The 20,280-nt window shown below is 52.3% G+C and overlaps 2 protein-coding genes across 3 annotated transcripts; one reads left to right on the plus strand and one right to left on the minus strand.

The window, feature by feature from the left end:
* Window positions 1-4,557: 4,557 nt before the first annotated feature.
* On the minus strand, window positions 4,558-14,680 carry LOC117003202 (zinc finger matrin-type protein 2). The gene is made up of 6 exons (XM_033072928.2): window positions 14,578-14,680; window positions 10,742-10,835; window positions 9,773-9,896; window positions 8,679-8,752; window positions 6,828-6,973; window positions 4,558-5,373 (listed from the first exon to the last, which is right to left on the minus strand). Exons 1-6 carry the CDS (start codon window positions 14,593-14,595, stop codon window positions 5,230-5,232), a joined length of 600 nt encoding a protein of 199 aa, XP_032928819.1. The 5' UTR covers window positions 14,596-14,680; the 3' UTR covers window positions 4,558-5,229.
* A 17-nt stretch (window positions 14,681-14,697) lies between these two features.
* Window positions 14,698-20,248, plus strand: LOC117003201 (histidine--tRNA ligase, cytoplasmic-like). Of its 2 annotated transcripts, XM_033072926.1 has the most exons (12): window positions 14,698-14,910; window positions 14,990-15,109; window positions 15,423-15,518; window positions 16,298-16,423; window positions 16,560-16,667; window positions 17,114-17,212; window positions 17,498-17,591; window positions 17,728-17,855; window positions 17,941-18,183; window positions 18,836-18,952; window positions 19,258-19,404; window positions 19,602-20,248. In XM_033072926.1, the coding sequence occupies exons 1-12, from the start codon at window positions 14,713-14,715 to the stop codon at window positions 19,656-19,658; spliced, it is 1,533 nt and encodes a 510-aa protein (XP_032928817.1). In that variant the 5' UTR covers window positions 14,698-14,712; the 3' UTR covers window positions 19,659-20,248. The 2 variants fall into 2 exon arrangements, with proteins under 2 accessions (XP_032928817.1, XP_032928816.1); XM_033072925.2 differs by lacking the exons at window positions 14,698-14,910; window positions 14,990-15,109; window positions 15,423-15,518 and having other exon boundaries at window positions 16,123-16,419; window positions 19,602-20,245.
* Window positions 20,249-20,280: the final 32 nt, after the last annotated feature.

Genomic DNA, 20,280 nt, shown 5'->3' on the forward strand with positions numbered 1-20,280 from the left:
TGTCCCTGAGACACCCCCACCATCCCCATCTCCTCCGGGGAGCTCTGCAGATCCTCCAGGCCTCCCTTCTCTCCCCCACCAGCCCTACTTCTTTCCTCTCTGTCTGAGAGATCAGTCATCGAGGGTGTCAACGCACACGCACCCGACTCCCCCGGGAGGATGGGGAGCTGGAAGCTGGGGGTGGTGTTCTGCTGCGAGAAGGCAAAGCTGCCATCAGCAGCCGCTTTGATCTGGAGACAATTACAGACGAGTGTAGGACCCTGCTCAACTCAGCCAATAAATAATGGAATCTGTGTGTTGACACAGACAGATTTCCCCCAAACTGTCAGAGAAGGGGAGACAGAGTGAGTGAACGGGAGCCCGAGAGGCTGGAGGGAAGGGGAGAGAAGCAGGAAGGGGAAGGAATGAAGCGGGCCTGTGGGAAAACAGGGAGAAGGGAAAAAAAATAAAGAAGTTTGGGAAGGCAACACTGATGAGGGGAGCTGGGCAGGGAGGAGAAGGAGCCTAAGGAACACATTTGTAGAGGGGAAGGAAAATCAAGACAGGAACTGTGGGTGGAAAGGCGGGGGGGAGCGCTGCATACGCAGCTGGAAGCAGAGGGGAAAAAAAATAAATCTGAAGGTGGAAAAGAAAAAGAAGGAGGAACAAAGGCATGGCAGTGTCCCCGGGGCTCCCCGGCTGCCTGGCAGATCACACGCTCTCCGAGCAGGGACCATATTCCCGCAGCCCTCCGCAGAGCGGCCCTGACCCCCCCGAGGCGCTCGGCACTGCGGAGCTGGCGATGGGGAGGCACGCATGACTTGGTGAAATGGTGCCACTGGTGTGCAGCCAACAGCAGAGATTTGCTCTGAGATCACAAGTCCCTGAAAAACCTCCTGCGGATGCCCCTGTCCCCATGCTCCCCCTGCTCCTCCCCATCTCCCTCTCCCTGCTCTCTCTCCAGCCTGGAGCTGTTTGTTCTCTGGCTGGTGATGGTTTTGTACTTGACTTACGACAAAGCAAAACCTCCCTTGTGCTCAGGAGCCCCACATGGAGCTCAGCAGAAACCATCCAACCTGGATGTGGCAACAGACCTGTCAGGGATGGGGGAGGCACTGGGGTTGTCTCCTTCCTCCCAGTTGGGAACACTCTCTTGCCCTATTTGTTCCCTCTTGGCCCCATCTGTGGTCTGAACTGGCTCAGCCCCAGAAATTGAGTGTGTGGAGTATGGCCCAGCTTGCCAAGGTCTCCAGGCCAAGCACCACTTCACTGTGAGTGCCTCCAGTTCCCAGCTTGATCCTTTTTGCAAAAGTTGGCATCCAAGTTGGCTCCAAATACCTCCTAGCCCAGTCATTCTCCCCTCTATAAATCTTCATCTTGCCCTGTCTCTGCCTCTCACCCCTTCCTCAACCAGTGCCCAGTGGCTGCTCCATCCCTGGAAATGTCCAAGGCCAGGTTGGATGGGGCTTGGAGTGACCTGGTCTAGTGGAAGCTGTCCCTGCCCATCTGATCTTCAAGGTCCCTTCCTACCCAAACAATTCCAGGATCCTGTGATTCCTGTTCTCTTTTGCAGCAACCTCAGCCCTAATCAGTGGCTGAACCTTTGTCGTGCACAGATTCTCTCTTGAGGACACCTGGCTGTCCCCACTCAAGGAAAGCAGGACAGGATACAGATTGGGCCGAGCATTGACTGATCCAGGTGGCTCTCAGTGCACAAGGTCTCCACAGAGCTGGGAGGGGACAGGAACACTGGCTCTGGAGCTGTGTGGGATGGTGCCACAGCACTGATGGGAGACCCAGGAGCCTCCACAGAGCAGGGGTTGGTGGCACAGACTCCCAGCACCACTGTAGCAGGTAAAAGCCAGGCAGGAGCGGGGATTTCCAGGGGGATGGCCTATGGATGTTGTTTAGCTTTAACACTGGCAAATGGCAGGAATGCCTGCCTAACTGGGGCAGCAGTAGCTTGTGGCCTGAGCAGTGGGAGGACTGGAGCTCCTGCCAAGCACTTAAATCTTTCAGGATGTAAAACTGGTGTAAATGGCTGAAAAAACAGGTCTTTCTGCTAATAAAGTCACAGGGGATGATTCAACTAGCCCAGAAAGGGTAACACACAGGGTCAGGCTAGGCTGGGACCCCTTCTGCAGAATCACTTCAGGTCTCTGCTTCCAGTAATTTACTGGAATGGTGGGAATGCTGCTGCTGCTGCTCATCTAGAAGGGAAAGTGGATCAGCAGGAGAAGGCAGGGTTGAGGAAGTGCCCAGAAGCCTTCCAGGGTACCCAGGAAGGAAAGGAAGGAGAGCAGCTGGGTATTCATGCTCAGCCTCTCCATGAAGCCTCAACCCTTCATCCCAGGATGAGGCCAGGGAAGATATCTGGGAGAGAGGAAGTGGAGGTAGCAAGACAGATTTATGTTTTTTTCTGGAATCTGCTGTGATGCCTGAGCTCTCTCCAAACACTGCCATCAATGTTTAGTGGGATGGAGATGAGGGAGGCCAACTCAAGCTCACAGTCCCCTACCTTCCTCCAGGTGCTCCAAGCTACAGGTCATGAGGAACTTACATCTCTGCCCAGGCACTGGGAACAAGCACCAAGCTGGCTCCAGGCACCTCAAAGCACTTTCACATTGAGAGCAGGCAGGAACACCCCAGCCTGAATGAGCAAACCATGCACAATGTCTCTCCTTACTCCACCAGATTCCAGTTTTAACTTGTGGAAGAGCTAATGAGAACCAGTAGGGACAGAGCACCCCAGCCTTGTTCACTGGTGAAGAGAACAAAGGGGGCTGCAGAGAGGGATCTTCTCTCTCTCCAAGTAAAACCCCAAGTCCTGACCCATATGGGCACATCCAGCACCTTAAATTCAACATGGAGACAGCAAATGAGAACAAGGAGTCATGGAGCAGCACTGCTCCAGCACTGGAAGTTAACACCTCACTAAGCAGTGGTGGGAGTAAAGGGTTAACATGGCTGGTACAGGGAATGTTATCTGTCTCTTCTCTAAATATTATTTCCTCCCATGAAACCAGCTTTTCATCCTTGGCTAGAGGCAGCTCCCGCTGCTGGGAATCCAGCAGGAGCTTGTATCTGCTGCTGCACACACCACTGCTCCCAGCAAGCTGCCGAGACAAAGAGCTGCGCTCCCCCGGCGCCAGCAGCCCCAGCATGGGGAGCTGGGGCTGGGGCTTTGGCCCCCAGGGTACAGGTGGCCTCGGGATGGGCTCGGGGATGACAGGCTTTACACCAAAGAGGAATCTCATTATTGAAAGCACTGCGCTGCGGAGGGATTTCCTCCCTGTCGTGCAGGGACAGGCAGAGCTCAGTGGCAGGAGGCTGTGCAAACCTCACCACCACCCCAGAGAAGTTTCTGTGGGGCTGCTCATTTCACACCTTACCCCTTGGGTGTGCCAGGATGGACAAGAAGATCAGGATACACCGTGGGAAAACCAAGACAGCAGTCACTGCCTCCAAGGTCACAAGCTGGTAAAGATGGGGGGTGCGGGGCAGCCTCTGCCCCCTTCTCAGCAGCACCAACTGCATTGAGGGGCTGGGTGTCTGCAAAGCTGGTGGCTGGAATAAAATGGCTGCTGCTAAATCTTCTCTGAAACATCCTAAACTTTTAATGTGTATGAAAGCACGGCAGCATCCCTTTCGCATCCCGGAGGGCACAAAGGCGCGAGCGGCTCCGCTCTCCCATTCAGCCGGAGCCACGTGCTGCAGCCTGAACAGCGCTAGGAACGTGGCTGGAATGAAAGTTGCCCTCCCAGCCCGTGTGCTCAGAGAGCCAAAGTCAAAGGATTGCCAAGTTAAAAGGGTCAAACCTCCAAGGACAGCTGTATCTGACTGGCTATATATCATTTCAATAGCATCTTCAACGGGGATTATAATCTGAATTGAAGCGGAAAGACCTGAGGCAATGAAGCTGTCAGCAGGCTAAGATTAAGGAATTAAAACAGCAGCACAACATTACAGGATTTGTTCTAGATGTATTAGAAAGAGCAGGCTAAACACTGCAGCCTTCCCCAGGCTGGAAATTTCATACGAGCACGGAGAAGGGCAAGCACACGGATTTCATCAATATACATAAAAAGAGAGAGGAGAGCGAGACAGAGCTACGAAAACCCAGCCATGCAAAATATAAATCCTAACTGCAGACGGAAATGAGTCACACAAGGTTTGACTGAGGTAAATAAAAGCAGAAATGAAGTGGATTTAGGGGAAGGCAGAGGTGAAAAGACACTGACAGCCAGTAGACAGGAAAAAAATGGCCCTTAATTTACTAAGGCTGGTAAAATCTGGAACTCAGCCCAGCCTGTCTTGGATTGCCTGATGGGAATGAAGGTCCCCAGCCCTGAACTCCCTTCCCCTTCCATATTCCTACACCCATCTCCAGAATTACTTCAAAAAGCCAAGAATGATGGCAATGGCCTGCCTAGGGCAGCTGGGAGCTGAGCCAGGAGAGGAAGGCACACACCTCACCTTTGCCACCAGTAGGGTCCCCAGAAGGCCACCCCAGCAGCTCTTCTTGGTGGGAAACAGAAGATCTCAAAATGAAGAAGGCATCAAACCCCCACCAAAGGGCCCATTAGAACATTCCATTTATTTCTGGCAAATTGTACACACCTTTCTTTCATTGGCTCTACCCTAGACCAGTCATGGGGAGCAATTTCTCCCCTACCTTAATGATACTGAAATTATGGGATAAAACACAAAGAAAAGGAGGGATGTCTCCCTTGCAGATAAAACAAACAGAAAAGTTTCAGCAACCCAGACTCCATGCAGCCACCAGCTCTGCTCAGCACAAGCCATAAAGATGCACTTCTCACACTGCTTGCTGTGGCACATTTCCTTCATTATGAGCCTAAAAGCAACTGAATCCCTCCCAGCACCTCAAACACAGCTTGGGTGACAAGTAGGGCCTGGTTGACAACTAGATTAATCCTGAACCAGGCCACCTGTGCAGAATGTGCACATTATTGACAAAAAAATGTACCCAACAGAGCACTTCCCTGCACACACACGGCCACAGAGCAGCTGAGCAGCCAGATCTAGGACACACAAGGAGAAGGGAAGCTAATGAGAGGCAGAGCTTGATCTGCAGCACAGGTAGAGCATGGAATCGCTTTTCAACTCTTCCAGCCAACTTCTACTGGGAGATTTACATACAAGTCCTCAATCAAGTCTTTGAAGAGTTACCCGGAGTTCCCTGGGTAAAAACAAGCTGTTTAGAGAAAGAGGAGAGTCCAGAGCTGTTCAGTGGCTCTTTTTGGTTGAGCCAAAACCAGAGAAACCCATCACAGCTGCCATTTCATCATCCTCTTCAAAGGTCAAATCTTCTTCTGCCCGCCTCTTCTTCTCTCTCTGCTTCTCCTTCTTGTAGGCTTTGGCCTTCTCCTCCTGCAGCAAGGGACACAACAGCGAAATAATTTGCACCTCCTGAGCTGAAGGAGTTTTGGGACACCAGGTACTGCACAATTAACACCAATCCTGCCCACAGCAGCCAAGCTGTGCCTGAGGAAATAAATAAACAGCAGAAATCCTGGCCTGCAGTCTTCAGGGAGGAAGTTCACCAGTGACTCCAGACCACCCCATTTCCCAGGCCAAGAGCAGAGCCACACACACAAATCAACAAAATGAAGCGTTATCAAACTGTCTTCTGAGCAAACATCACAAGTTTTGCCTGGACTCAAGGCTGAGGCAAGAAGGAGCTGGTTGGAAAGCAGGAGGCCATTCCCTTGTCCAATGCTTCGTGGCAGTGGCTGTGATGCCTGCTGGCTCTCAGCCTGGCACAGTGACAGCTGCTCACTGCAACAGAAGCCGGAGCTCTGAGCGGCTTTGAGGGGGGTTTTGGCATCAAAGAGTTTGCGCTGCTCTAATCAAAGTGCTTTGCTCTGTGAGGATCACGAGCCCTGGAACAGAGCCAGGTTTGTACTGGGTGACACCAAAGCATGGCTTCAGCTCCCAACTTAGCAACTGCTCCCACCATTCTCATCACTGTCTGCTGTACTCCTGCAGAAAGCTACACCAGGAGTTGCTGCTGATTTCTTTCTTACCATCCATTGATTAGCAGCAGCTTTTTAACCCACAGCACTCCCTCTGCTGCTGGGGCACCTCCCTCCTATCCCCCAAACAGATGGGGCTCAGCAGCATCACAGCCTGGCCGAGAGCAGAGCACAGGGTTGCTCTGTGAGCAGCCCAAAGAGCTCCCCTGTGGTGAAGCAAAGCTCAGGTCTTGGGCAGGGAGACTCAAACAGGCAGTGATTTGTAACCTTGTGGTTGCTGATAGAGGAGAAGCACCCATAGAAGCTTCTCAGCTGTCAGAACTTTGTTAGGTCTTCAAATAATTGATTTTCATGTTTATGAACACGTAAACCCCAGTTTGAGAGGAATCTGCTGTCTTTTATCACCTCCTCACACATCTTGCACAACAGCATGCTGTTCACAAAACCCTCCTACACTGAGGGAGGCCACAAAGAAGCAAATGCCCTGTGGAAGGGAATTCCAGCAATCCTAAGAGCTGTGGAAGATAATGGATGAAAATGCAGTGCACTACCAGATCACAGAAGCTCCAACACAGCTAGAGGGAGACAAAAAATGGACTTGTGCTGTTCTCAGTGGAAATCTGAACCATCAAAAGTTATTCTCACACAGAAAGAGGGGAAAAGAGCTTCCAGGGACAGCAATACAAACTTTTCAAAAGCAGAAAAACAAATCCCACTCATTGGAGCAGATGAGAAGCCCATGCTACCAAGAACAACACTTCTGAGGAACCAGAGCAGGAACCAGGGTTGATTTCCTTCCAAAACATGTTTCTGCAGAGCTTTGCTTCATCAGTTGTTGCCCAGACTCACCTCCTCACGGAGTTCCTTCATCCTCTCCTCAAAGTCATAATCCTTCTGCTTCTCCTCCATCTTCTTCTTGTTCACCTCAAAGCGTTTCTTCACCTGGTCCAGTGTGGAACGCTCCACCCGCATGGACATGCCCAGGTTCCTCTGGTCTGGAGAACACAGTGGAATCAGCAACACTTCAGGGTTCTGCACCAAGTCTCTCCATCCATGATCCCAATTTTAACAGCACAGCACCACCTTCCTGCCTGTCATCCCCCTCAAAGCACCTTCCAGAGCAGACTAAGGATTTCTTAGGTTGGGGAGGTGGGCTTTAGGGGGATACCATAACCCACAACAATCCAAACACTACTTGTAGCAAGACCACAGACTATTCTTTAAAGGCTCCTTATTTGGATACTCCCTGTCATGTTGGTGCTATTATGCTTCAGGAAATTTAATCTTGGACCAGTGGAATAAAAAAAAAAGAGTTGGAGTGTTGAAAAAGGAGTCAGAATAAAACTGACAGGCTGGCATCTCTCAGCTGTGGGCAATGCTAAACAAGACATGAGTGGCACTCAGAGATCCTGATTACACAGGACATTCCTAGCTAAAGCAGAGAATATAAAGTCAGGCCTCTGATTCAGTGGCTCTTCAGAGCAGAGTCACAGTTTTTCACTTGTGGGTAAGCCTATGCTGATGGGGCCACCCCCAGAAATGCCTCCAACCCACATTCCTGAGTGGATCCAAACAGCCTGTTCACTCCAGCAGCCCTGCACATGTTTGTCCCAGGGATGCAGCAGCACTTGGAAGCTTAAACTACACACCAGGAATTAGTGAGAGGGCTGCCAAGAACCAGCAGGTTTGAGCCAGACTTACTGACTGGTTTAAAAGTTCCCAGACATACTCACACTAAGGTACTGTGACACCAGCCACATTCCAATCCCAGCTCAATCCTACAACTCATGCCCATCCACACAGCCATGCCAGGATTTTTGATTCCAGATTCTCTCATATGAACTTATTGCTCATCTTCCAACGTGTCAAACAAGACACAGCACCTTCCTCCCATTCACATAAAAGCCCAGGTTTTTAAAACACTGTTTTCTTTTCTGAGCTACAGAAAACCAGTCCTTGGGTTTCTTCTGAACCTGTTCTCAAACAGCCCTGTGTGCAGGTCCACACATCCCTGCCTTTTTGTAAAGGGGTGATTTTCTGACTTCCACAAGGAGCCAAAAACACCTTCATGAGTAGGAACAACATGCAAAGTGCGTCAGTGTCCTGCTGCTCCTTTACTTTCTCCACACTCCCCACTCTCTGAACAAGGAGAAGCAATACCCACAGTCAGATCAATAAGGGTATAGTCCTGATCCATACTCTGGAGCTCAGGCACCAACAGTTCTGAACTTTATACTCAACTTCTACAGAGAGGTTTCTGATCCAAAAAGGGCCAGTCCCAGACCTGTTACATATCTAAGTACTTCTTCACAGTTCCAGTGCTCTAAAAAGCCTCTCTCCAGATTTACAGAGACATCATGATTTGGGGGGTGGACTAGATGACTCTGAGGGTACTTTCAAATCCAAACTATTCTAGAATTTTCTGACCCTGGGTTTCTCACAGCACTGAGATGATAGATAGGGAAAGTATATCCAGCAAGCAGAGTACACCAGTCACTGCTTCTGCTGTTCCATGGAAGTGATGCAGCACTCTGGAAGGTGTCAGGAGATAAGGGCAGCACCTCCACAGCTCTCATGATGAGCTTCTACATCCTGATCTCCTAAGCTCCCTGATCCATGGGTAAGTGTTCATGCCTCAGACATGAGTGATGCACAAAAGGAACAGTCCCTCCAACTCAGCCACAAAGAAATGGTCCTTACGTTTTTTGCCGTTGATGTGATCCAAGAAGTTGATGGAATCTTTCACCACACAGTCACACACGTTACAGTAATACCTGTCAGGAGACAGAAAAAATGAACCCCAAAGCATGGCACAAAGCTCAACCCACAGAGCAGCTATTTGAGACAATCTGCATGTCACTGGGGATACAGGACACTTCTCCAAGACAAGAGGGTCCCAGGGAAGAGCACACCCAATGGACAGGGTTGCCATGGAGGCACCAACCTTTATACTGACACCCATCTGACATGATAAAAACCAAATTCTGAGCTGCTCTGCAAGATACCAACCACAGCAGCTTCCCCTTGCAGTCACACCCTACTGAGTGAGATGGACTTTGTGATACAGTCTGCCTTCCCCCAAGGCAGGGCTGGTGAGAAACCCAGGTTTCCATTCCACAACCTCTCACCTGGCTGCAAGGTAAGTGCTACCATCCCTATCACCTCACAGTGCAACTCCCTGAGGAGCACAGCTGTGCTTTCTGCCCATTTTAAGAACGGCTGCAAATGTCCAGCCAGGGGCTGAAGTGCCATCCCCGGATGCTGGTCAGGGCTGCACATCTCCCTGGCACTAATGCCCAGGGAGACTAAAAGGTTCACTCCTGGGGTGACATCAACTCAACACATCCTTTTCATGCTTTTGATAGTTTAGGGTGAGCTCAGAACCCTTTCAGACTTTGGTGGGACATGAGTCACACAAACAGTGGCCAAACACCATTCCTAAGAACAGCTATCTGGATGTTTCTCCCATTCCCAGTGCACAGATACCCAAATCAGCAGCAGTCCTGGCCTCAGTGCAAGCAGACCTGGTTAAAGACACTCAAGCAGGCAGCAGAGATCCTACAGGTGGACCACACTGATACCAAGGAATAATGCCCAAAGAGGCTCAGCCTGCTGGGTCTCTTCCAAATGTTACCCCAGGAGACACAGTTTAGGTGTAGAAAAATGCAGCCCCACCATCCCAGGCTCCAAACCCAGGAGAGCAGCTCCTGGTCCCCTGTGAGGGGTCCCTGCTGTGTCACAGCTTCCCAGTCTAACCAGCATGACTCTGAGACTTCAATAAGACCACAACCTACCCTCCCATCTCTGACTGAGGGGTAGTTTTGGTGATGACAATGGTTTTCCCCAGCTTGGATTCCAGGTCCACTTTGTAGTCTCGGTGCCGCAGAAGTTCCCTTTTGACAGGCTGAGCTGGTTTGCCTAAAACATAAACAAAAAGTCAAGCTTGACATGCTGGATTTCATGTTCCTCTTGGTACAGAGGGGCCTGCTGGGTATCTGGGACTACCTGATCCATGCAGAAAACGCACCTTTGTTTTTAAAGCAGTAAAGAATATGATTTCCTCCTCACTGTTTCCTGGTTCCTATTAGAACCAGGTACATCTCTGAGGTATCTTCAGCTCTGACTTGAGTCATATTCTGAGATCGTGTTTCCAGCAACTGTTCCCCTCCTTCCCCAAAGAGTCAGCCCCTGGAAAGGTTCTCAGTGATTTCTTTTGTGAAAAAAAAATGTTGCTGTATTGCTAGGAAGCAGTGAAAATACACCAACGTGGTTTTTCTTGCTAGCAGTAAGAAAGAGTGATTTATTGAAGAAAGCTATGGACTTACATAAAGGAGATTGTGACAAACGAGGTAGAAAAAACTTATTGGTTAAAGAGGGCAACACCTCTTTGAAAATATGTCATTTGCAAAATATCATGAGACACTCATGGGTTTGGTGGTTAACATTAGGTATCTGTTTGTGTAGTTCTTTCATTTTTTCCTTGTTTTGTCTCTTAGAAAAATCCCCAGCCTGGGAAAGATCCAGGCTGGAGCTAAGAAAAGTTAACAACTTGGGAAAAACACAGATTAGGTTTCTCTACGAGCCTTCAGTAGTGTCCACAAAAAATACACTCGGTGACAAACAAAGCAGAAAGGGGAGCAGCAAGCCAGCTCTTTCCCTTTGGGATTCAACTTCTCATTGCTCTCTCCCTCCCAAAATTCCAAGGGTTTGGGAGCCTCAGAGCCAATCCAGCACAGCTTGCCTGGAGCCAGCACACTACTCACCATCTTTCTTTTCCCTCTCCTCTGTGAGCCGCTTCTCTGCGAGTTTCTCATATTCGTCCTTGTCCCACTTCCGACGGAAGTCCAGGTTCTTGGTCTGGGAGGGAAACAAAGTTCATGAACATTTATTATGCAGTCTGATCACTTCTGAGGGGGTAAAGAGGTGGAATCACTAGGCTCACAGGCAGCAAATTAGGAGAATTATATTATATCCCTCTGTCCTCTGCCTTCCATCCAGGAATTAGGGATGTGGTTTAAGATAATCACTCTCAGCATGCCTCTAGCTACTACTAGAGTAATTTCAGAGCACTAAAAGAAGAAATGAGTTGATCTTAACAGCTCCTGAGACGATCATCCAGGCTTTTGCCTTGAAAATCAGACTCAAATGGGATTGAAAGTGATGGATCTCAAGACCTGGGAAATGCCCCCTGACAAACACAGCAGCAGGATTACACCTCCTTCTTCCATAAGTCAAAAGAATCCAACAAGCTGCAATGTCACACAAGGAAGATGCAAAACACAGCCCAAGCTACAGAGAGTTTGGTCACACTGCAGGAGCAGGGAAGGCTGTGCCTGTCTGCTCTCAGCAGTGTTTATGTGTTGCAGGCATCAAAGTGCCCAGCTTGCCATGGAATCACAGGCACCAGTGTGGGATTTCCAAGTGAGCACATGTACAAACAAACCAGAACAAGCTCTGAAACTCTGTCTTGGAGGTACCAGGGAAGCACCTGTACAAAATCCACAGGTTTTGCTGTCCTGCCCCTGCAGTTTCACAAAGGGAAGGGTAGAAACACCTCCAAGGCATGCTGGTCCTCTGGGAGCTCCACAGAACTATGTAGCAGTGACAGGATACTTTACAGAGTCCTTGAATGGTTTGGGTTGAAGGGACCCTAAAGATCATTTTGTTCCGTATCCCCTACCAAGGGGCACTTTCCACTTGTTCCAAGCCCCATCCAACCTGGCCTTGCACATTTTCAGGAATGGGGCAGTCACAGCTTCTCTGGGCAACCCGTGCCAGGGCCTCACCACCCTCGCAGGGAAGAATTTCCTCCCAGTACTCAATCTAACCCTGCCCCCTGGCAGTGGGAAGCCATTCCCCCTTGTCTTGCCACTCCAGTCCCTTGTTCAAAGTCCTTCTCCAGCTCTCTTGGAGCCCCCTGAGGCACTGGAAGGTGCTCCAAGGTCTCTCTGGACAGAGACTGGTGTTCAGTCTTCCCCAGGATGAACAGCCCCAGCTCTCTGTTTCCACAGCAGAGGGGCAGCAGCCCTTGGAGCATATCCATGACCTCCTCTGGGCTCACTCCAACAGGTCCATGTCCTTCCTATCCTGGGGCTCTGGAGCTGGACACAGCATGTGCATGAAGATAGGCTGAATTCAGGTGAAGCTGGCATTGAAGAATACAAAGAATACTTTTTTGGGGTGGACTTCACTCAGTCCCCAATGCTGAGGGTAGAAGTGATAGAACAAAAATTCCTATTCCACTCACATCCACTCTGACCAGCCCAGCTCAAGCTCTTCCCAGTATTTGCCCCATCTGCAGCTCAGGCCCCCACACCTGGGATCAGTCACGGTTTCACTCAGCCAGTTCCTGAATTTCCTGAGCAGATAACCCCCCTTTGGATACAGCTTTTCCCTCAGCGTGGCAGGGAGAGCCTCTCAGTTTCACATTAAAGAAAGGACAAGATGTATTTAAAAACACCTCTGGGGGAGAAGGAGCCCCCATCCCCCCCACCCCACCGCCTTCTCCGTTCAGCCAAATCAAGAATCCAATCACAATCCAAAGGACACAAATCCCATTTGGAGCTACAGCAGCAGCACAGCCATTTAAAGTTCTCTCCTCTGGCAATCCTTCAAATGGAACGAACAACTACTGATAGGGATGAAAATGCCTTGGGGAGGCGTAGAAAAATTCTCATTTATTCCCAGAGCTTCTTAAGCACTTTAAGGATGTCGTAACAGGTTTTATTAACCACCCTGAGCAAAAGAAAAGAAAATATCACTGAGTGTAAATTAACGTTTGGGGGTATTTTCCAGACTCTCCTGCATGCCAGGCATTATCACAAATTGTAGCTGGTGGGAGCCTGCAGAGGGGGAGGTTTATTAGCTGCTTTTCTCTCCTGTTGCAATAAAAGGAAAAGAGTCTTTTGCAGCTCTTTTAACAATCTGCCTCATCCAGGCGTGGGGAAAGAAATTAAACTAAACTGCGTGACAAGATCTGGGTTGGACAATATTCGAAGGGATGTTTCTGAATTGCTCTGGTGGAGGCAAGGGGGCTGCAAGCCCCCAAAATCTTTATCTCAGAGCTGTTTTGGGTGACAGACAATACTTCCCAAATTAATAACAAATACTAATAACCAGAAGTGCCCCACAATCTCCTGTTCCCTCTGGAGATGGACACCAGATGTGCTCAGTATCAGCACCAAAGCCTGTTAAAGAACACAAGAGTCTCAAGCCAGGCTCAACCCAACAGCCTCAGCTGACAATAAACCACAGGCTCCAGCCTCCTCATAGACAGACGTCCTACTCCTGACCTCCCCCACTTTATGGAAACAGTCCTGGATTGGAAGGAACCTTGAAGATCAGCCAATCCCACCCTCCTGCCAAGAGCAGGGACACCTTTCACTATCCCAGGTTGCTCCAAGCCCCATCCAACCTGGCCTTGAACATTTCAAGGGATGGGGCAGCCACAGCTTCTCTGGGTAGTGCCTCGCTTCTCAGTAAGTGACTTCAAGGAAGGAAAGATGGGGCAAAACCCCTCAAAAACACAGCCTCTATGCTGCTGGCAGCTTTGGGATGTCACTGGAGGTGTTCAAACAGCCTGGCTCTCCAGTCAGGCTACACCTGCAGCATCTACCTGACCCATCCCATTTTAACACTCACAGAATCATTCAGGTTGGAAAAAACTTCCAAAATCATCAAATCCATGCTGCAACAGATCCCCACTGAACCAGAACACTGGGTGACACATCCAGTCAGACCTTGAACACCTCCAGGGATGGTAACCACCACCTCCCTGGACAACCTTTTCTGGGAAAAAAATTGCTCTTGATTTCCAATCTAAACCTCCCCTACTGCAACATCTCAGCCTGCTCTCAGACAACCAGCGACAAGATGAGAGGAAACAGAGTCCAACCCACACCTGGCTGCACTCTCCTGTCAGGGAGTTGCAGAGGTGTTTCTCCATCAGGACAGGAAAAAGGCAACCCTTTTCCTGGAGGGAACGGAAGAAAGCACCTGCATGAGCCACGGCCCAGCCGCTGCAGAGGGGTGGGGGTCGCTCCCAGGGGGCTGCAGGTGGGTGGGGACCCCGGAGGCTGAGGCAGCTCTATCTCCTCCTGCTCCCTGGCTGGGACAGGCGGAACTCTGAACGTAGAATAGGAGGATCATAGAAATACAGCGATTGGAAAAGTCTCGGAGATCATCGAGTCCAACCTGGGACCCAACACCACCACGTGAACTAGAGCAGGGCACCGAGTGCCACGTTCAAACACCTCCAGGGACGGTGACTCCACCACTTCGCTGGCGGGAGGGATCGCGGTGGGGCCACCCCACTTCCAGCCCTGAAAGTATCGGGGCGTCTCAGAAGAACCTCAACCTTCCACCGCCCACACACGGCAAAAGAGCAGGATGAGCCCCCTCCCATCCCGCACACACCCGCGCACCGCGGCACCCCCGGCCCCGCCACATCCCTCATCCGCGGCCTGGCAGAGGCCCCGAGCGCAGCGCGGCGGGGCCCTGCCCCCGGCCCTGCCAAGCCCGGTACGAGCAGCGGGAGCGACCGAGGGCCCACCCCGAGGGTAACCCCGGCCCCGGGGGCAGCCCCGGCGGCAGCACCTACCCCGCTGCCCGACGCCATGGCGAGCTCAGGGCACACACCGGGAACTGTCGCGCGGCGCCGTAAAGCGCGGCTCCCGCGCGGTCACGTGTCCCGCCGCGGTCACGTGCTCGCGCTCCCGGTGTCCCGGTGCCGGCCATGCTGCGCCTCGGACCCTTCGCCGCCGCCGTCGCCCGATGCCAACCGGCAGGGCCCAGCCTCGGGCCGCTGTGCCTCGCTGGGAGCCGCGGCAGCTTCGCCCGGTCCTGGCTGCCGGCTGGTAACTGCGGCGCCCTGTCCCAGCAGGTGCGGGCGGCGGCGGGCGGCGAGTGGGTGCCGGTGCTGAAGACGCCCAAGGTAAAGGCGGGGAGTGGGGAGCGGGTACCGGGTGTTTCCCCGTGCCCTTGCCGTGACGGCCGCTCTCTGTCCCGGGCAGGGCACCCGCGACCACTCACCGGCGCAGGTGGCGCTCCGTGACCGGCTCCTGAGTGCTGTCGTGTCCTGCTTCAAGCGGCACGGGGCGGCCGCCATCGACACCCCCGCGCTGGAGCTGCGAGTGAGGGCGGCGGGAGCTCCGTTCCCCCGGGGGCTGTGGGCTCCCCTCTGCTCCCTCCTGTGGGATCGGGCAGCGCCCCCTTCTCCCAGGGCTGCAGGACGGGTTTGGGATCTTCCCCAGGTGGGGAGGGCAGCTGGACGTTCACTCCTGGTTCTTTTTTGGGGGGTAATGGAGAGGTGGACTCAGGGCTGAGGGGGCTGGAGTGGGGATGTGTGTAATGCCCGCTTCGTGCGGACCGAGCTCTGTGCTCCATCTCGGGGGAACCCTTCACCCCAGAGCCACCCTGATCACCAACCCCTTTGTTCTTCCCCAGGAGATGCTGGTGGGGAAGTACGGGGAGGGCTCGAAGCTCATCTACGAGCTGCAGGACCAGGGAGGAGAGCTGCTGGCCCTGCGCTATGACCTCACCGTATCCTGTGCTCCTGAGGGGATGGTGGCACCCTGAGGGCATGGTGGCACACCAAGGTAGTGGCCACCTCTGCCTTGAGGGATCACTCTTACCCTTACCTGCCTGCAGGTCCTGTTAGGGTGATGGCAGCTCCCTTGGCCATCCCAGCTGATCTGGCTGTCATTGTCATGACTCCACACCATCCCCCAGTCAGGCCAGTGCCCACAGCGAAGTCCCTTCCTGCTGTCACATGCACCAGTATGCTCCACTGTACTGGTTTTATCTCCTCCCAGTTACAGGCTACACCTTTGCTGTGCCCATCTGGAAAGGTGTTTGCTGCAGTTGTCCATCCCAGGCCTTCTCAACCTCCACATCTCAACAAAATCTCTTTCCTTCAATGTCCATATAGCTGTGCCATGCATTGAATTCCCACTGATCACACTGTGAGAGGCTGGAATGATGAGAGAGGGTCCTTGTGTGTGTGATGTTGTCACACTGTGGGTCTGGAGGAGGAAATGGAGCTGTCCCAGCATTGAAGGAGCTCAGGTGGTTCATTTTACTCTTCCTCAGTCTGGGGGATGATCTCCCCACAGGTTATAGTTACAGAATATACAAGTTGGAAGGGATCTGCAAGAATCATCAGCTCATGACCCTGCACAGGACACCCCAAAAATCTCCCCATGATTGTGACAAAAATTGGGAAGCAGCTGGCAAAGGGAACGGGCGATGGGAAGCTTTGAGGTTCAGCTTCTACAGAGCTGGGGATCTCCATGTTTTTATCCTTAACTCCTTGGGCCCAGGTGCCCTTTGCTCGCTACCTGGCCATGAACAAGATCACCAACATGAAGCGCTACCACGTGGCCAAGGTGTACAGGAGGGACAACCCTGCCACAACCCGGGGCCGCTACCGCGAGTTCTACCAGTGCGTGAGTGTTGTGGTGGCCGCAGTGCCAGGAGGGTTCTCCCAGCTGGAGTGGCTCCAGCTGCTGCAGAGCAGCAGTGTGTGCCTGGCTAAGGCCTCTTGGCTCTGCCAGGAGCTTCCATCACTTCTTCTGCCCCCAGGACTTTGACATTGCTGGGCAGTTTGACCCGATGATTCCTGATGCCGAGTGCCTGAAGATCGTGCATGAGATCCTGAGTGACCTGCAGCTTGGGGACTTTGTCATCAAGGTGAGACTGGGTGGGTTCTCTGTGCCACAGTGAGGAGAAGGTCATTGTGCTGTGGTTTTACACAGCAGTAGCTCTGCCTGCTGTAGGGCCTGACCCAGAAGTTCATCCCACCTCTCGGCCTCCTCATGGTGTATATGCAAAGGGTGGACTTCAGCTTGGACATGCCTTGAGCTGGGAATACCAGGAGTTCTCCTGGGGCTGCAGTCAGCAGAGTTCTCTCCACACTGTGTTCTCTAACCACAGTCTTCTGCAGAATTCCAGCATCTGACTAGACCCATAGAGACACAGGATGGTTTTGATACCTCTACACCTCCTCTTCCCATGGAATTTGGGTGCTGGGGAAAAGGCATGAGGAAATGCAAATAGCCGCAGCTTCACACACACTAGGAAAAAATTCATGACATCAGGGGGTGTCCTCAAGGTCAATGTGCTTCTCCCTCCATCAGGTCAACGACCGTCGGATTTTGAATGGGGTGTTTGTTGTCTGTGGTGTTCCAGAGAGCAAGTTCATTCCTGCCTGCTCCACCGTGGACAAGCTGGACAAGGTCAGCTTTGGGCTCATGGGGACACACTTCAGGTCTTGGGATGGATGTCTTAGGCTGGGTACTGTTGTGGCTGTTCTAAGATGGGGTCTGTGAAGGATTTGAGGAGTTCTTTGGCCTGGTTAAGAATAAAGCATGGTGATTTGTTAAAAAATCCTGTGAGAGAGAGAGGCATGATTAGTGAGATTGCTGACTGTTGTTCCATGCAAGTTGTGCACATCTGGGCTGATGGAGACAGAGGGTGACGAGAACATCCTGCAGCAGTTGATGACCTTCTCTCCTCTACAGATGCCGTGGGAAGAAGTGAGGAGTGAGATGGTGGGAGAGAAGGGGCTCTCTCCCGAGGCTGCTGATCGCATCGGAGAGTATGTCCAGCTCCATGGTGAGCACCACGGGGTCGTGCCCTTGGCCTTGTTCTGGGCTGGGGATGGAAGGTGCAGGGCACACACCTGGCTGCCCAGGGCCCCATGCCAGGTGCTGCTGCCCTGGCACACCTGAGGCATGGCTGGTCCCCACAGGTGGGCTGGACCTGATCGAGCGGCTTCTCCAGGACCCAAAGCTATCCCAGAACAAGCTGGCCAAGGAAGGGCTGGGGGACATGAAGCTGCTCTTTGAGTACCTGACCCTGTTTGGCATCACAGAGAAGGTGAGGAGCTGTGGGGGCAGCAGGGGGTGCTGCCCTCATGGTCCCCCTGAGCAGCTGGTGATGGGGCCACCCTTGTGCCCTGCAGATCTCCTTCGACCTGAGCCTGGCACGGGGCCTGGACTATTACACAGGGGTGATCTTTGAGGCTGTGCTGCTGCAGCAGGACAATGAGCACAAGGAGGAGCTGGTCAACGTTGGGAGCGTGGCTGGAGGCGGCCGCTACGACGGGCTGGTGGGGATGTTTGATCCCAAAGGCAGGAAGGTGCCCTGTGTGGGGGTCAGCATTGGGATCGAGCGCATCTTCTCCATCCTGGAACAGAGACTGGAGGTAGGTGATGCAGGAAGGCTCTAGGAAGCAAAATATTGTTTATTAGCAGTCTCCAGCTCCGCAGTGCTCAAGGGAAAGTAAATTCGGGGGAGAGGGTGGCTCTCTGCCTTCTGAAGACAGAGTCCTTTTCTGCAGCCCATCAGGATGCAGGTGTGGGCAGCTGAGGGCAGCATTCCCTAGGAGATGTCAAGATGTCAAATGTTAGAGACTGCCTTGAGCTCTGGGCCTGGCTGTGAGCTTTGTGCCCCAGTCACTTTGTTCTTGCGTCTTGAAGTTTTCTGTTCTGGGGATTCTGAAACAATGGATTTGGTAACAGCTGTGAGCTCACTCGAATAAACCCCAGGAGAGCTTCTGTGGAGATTCATCATTCTGTGTTTCCTAGCAAGTGAAGCTGAGGCAAAGTGTACCTGAAGAATCAAAGGAAACATTGGAAAGCTGTCATGGTCCCATCCAGGAGGTTGGCCAGGGTCCCCTAGGAACAGCAGCACACAATTAATTAGTGTGACACTATGCAGAATCTCTGAGGGGCTCATTAAAGGTGCCCAGGTTGTCAGTGACTGAGTTATGGTCTGGAGATAGATGAGGTGAGGTGGTGTGAGCTGCAGATTTCCACAGAGTTACTCCCATGGATGTCCCATGTCTGTCCCTTCAGGCTTCTGGGGAGAAACTTCGAACAACTGAGACCCAAGTGCTGGTGGCTACACCACAGAAACACCTGCTTGCTGCCAGACTGAAGCTCATCTCTGAGCTGTGGGATGCAGGGATCAAGGTAAAGGAATGTCCTGGGCTTGGCACTGTCCCAGGTGAGGGAGGGAGAGCCTGAAGGGAGCTGTAGCACAGCAAGGCCAACTCCTTTGGTTGTGTGCCTCTCCAAGATCTGTGCCTCTCTGATATCAGAGTCATTCAGGTTTAAAAAGACCTCCAAGATCATCAAGTCCAAGCTTTAGATCTAGGCAGGCGCAGAACAGCCCAGAGCAGTGAAGTGGTTGCTGCAGGGTTTGGTATTGGTGCTTTACTGCAGTATTCATTAGAGCAAAGTTGGGTTAGTTATTCACCCTTCCCACTCCCTCCTAGGCAGAGATGCTGTACAAGAAGGATCCTAAATTGCTGAAGCAGCTGCAGTACTGTGAGGACACAGGGATCCCCCTTGCTGCCATTGTGGGAGAGCAGGAGCTGGCCGATGGAGTTGTCAAGCTGCGAGATGTTGCAACAAGACAGGAGGTGAGAATGGCCTTTTACACCAGTTTTCCAAACTCTAGAGATTACTGAAGAGCTCTGGGTTTTCCCTCAGTGTTTCTTTAGGAGGATCTAGACAGCACAGAACTATGGTGTGACTCCAGAAAACCAGTCACAAACTGCATTGGTATCCTCAGCCCTTAATAATGCTCTTGTCTAATGCTGTTCTGTTTGCTTTGCAGGTTGATGTTCCCAGAGAAAAGCTTATTGATGAGATCAGGAGAAGGCTGGAGCCCTGAGATTTCTCTGGCTGGAGCAGCTTGGCTGAACTGCTGCACAGCTGGAATGCTCCTCCAGCCCCTCAGCCATTCACTGCCAGCTGCGGTCTGGGTGACATCCACCAGCATAGGGCTCATTGCCTCGGCTAAGGCAGTGAGAACAGAGGAGTAAGAGGGTTTTAAAAGCTATGGACAGTGCAGTCACCAGGTTAACCTTGTGGGTAGCTTCTCTGAAGGTCAAGTTTGGGTTCCTACAGCCCCTGTACCTGTACAGCCATCTCCATCACTGTAGGTGGCAGTGGCACAGATGGATGTGGTGCGGCTCGAGCAGGATCAGGCAGAACTCCAGATTTGGGAAGGGGAATCCGTGGTGTGTTGGGCACCTGCAGCTCAGGCCGTGGGGCGAGGGGGGCGGTGGAAGGGGGTGGAAAAGGGTGGAAGGGCACCGGGGCTGCGGGGCCGCTCCCAACCCGCAGGCGGGCGCGGAGCTGCGGGACCGCCCTGGAGGAAGCACGTGTCCCATCACCGAGGGACACCGAGCGGCTGGAGCAGCCGCGCGGGCCGGGGCGCGCGTGGAGAGGCTGTATTTTTATATATTAAATAAAACCCCCAATAATAAACCCTTTAAATAAACCCAAACCGC

Source organism: Catharus ustulatus, chromosome 15 (genome assembly GCF_009819885.2).
Source record: "Catharus ustulatus isolate bCatUst1 chromosome 15, bCatUst1.pri.v2, whole genome shotgun sequence".
In the NCBI taxonomy this organism is placed as follows: Eukaryota; Metazoa; Chordata; class Aves; order Passeriformes; family Turdidae; genus Catharus; species Catharus ustulatus.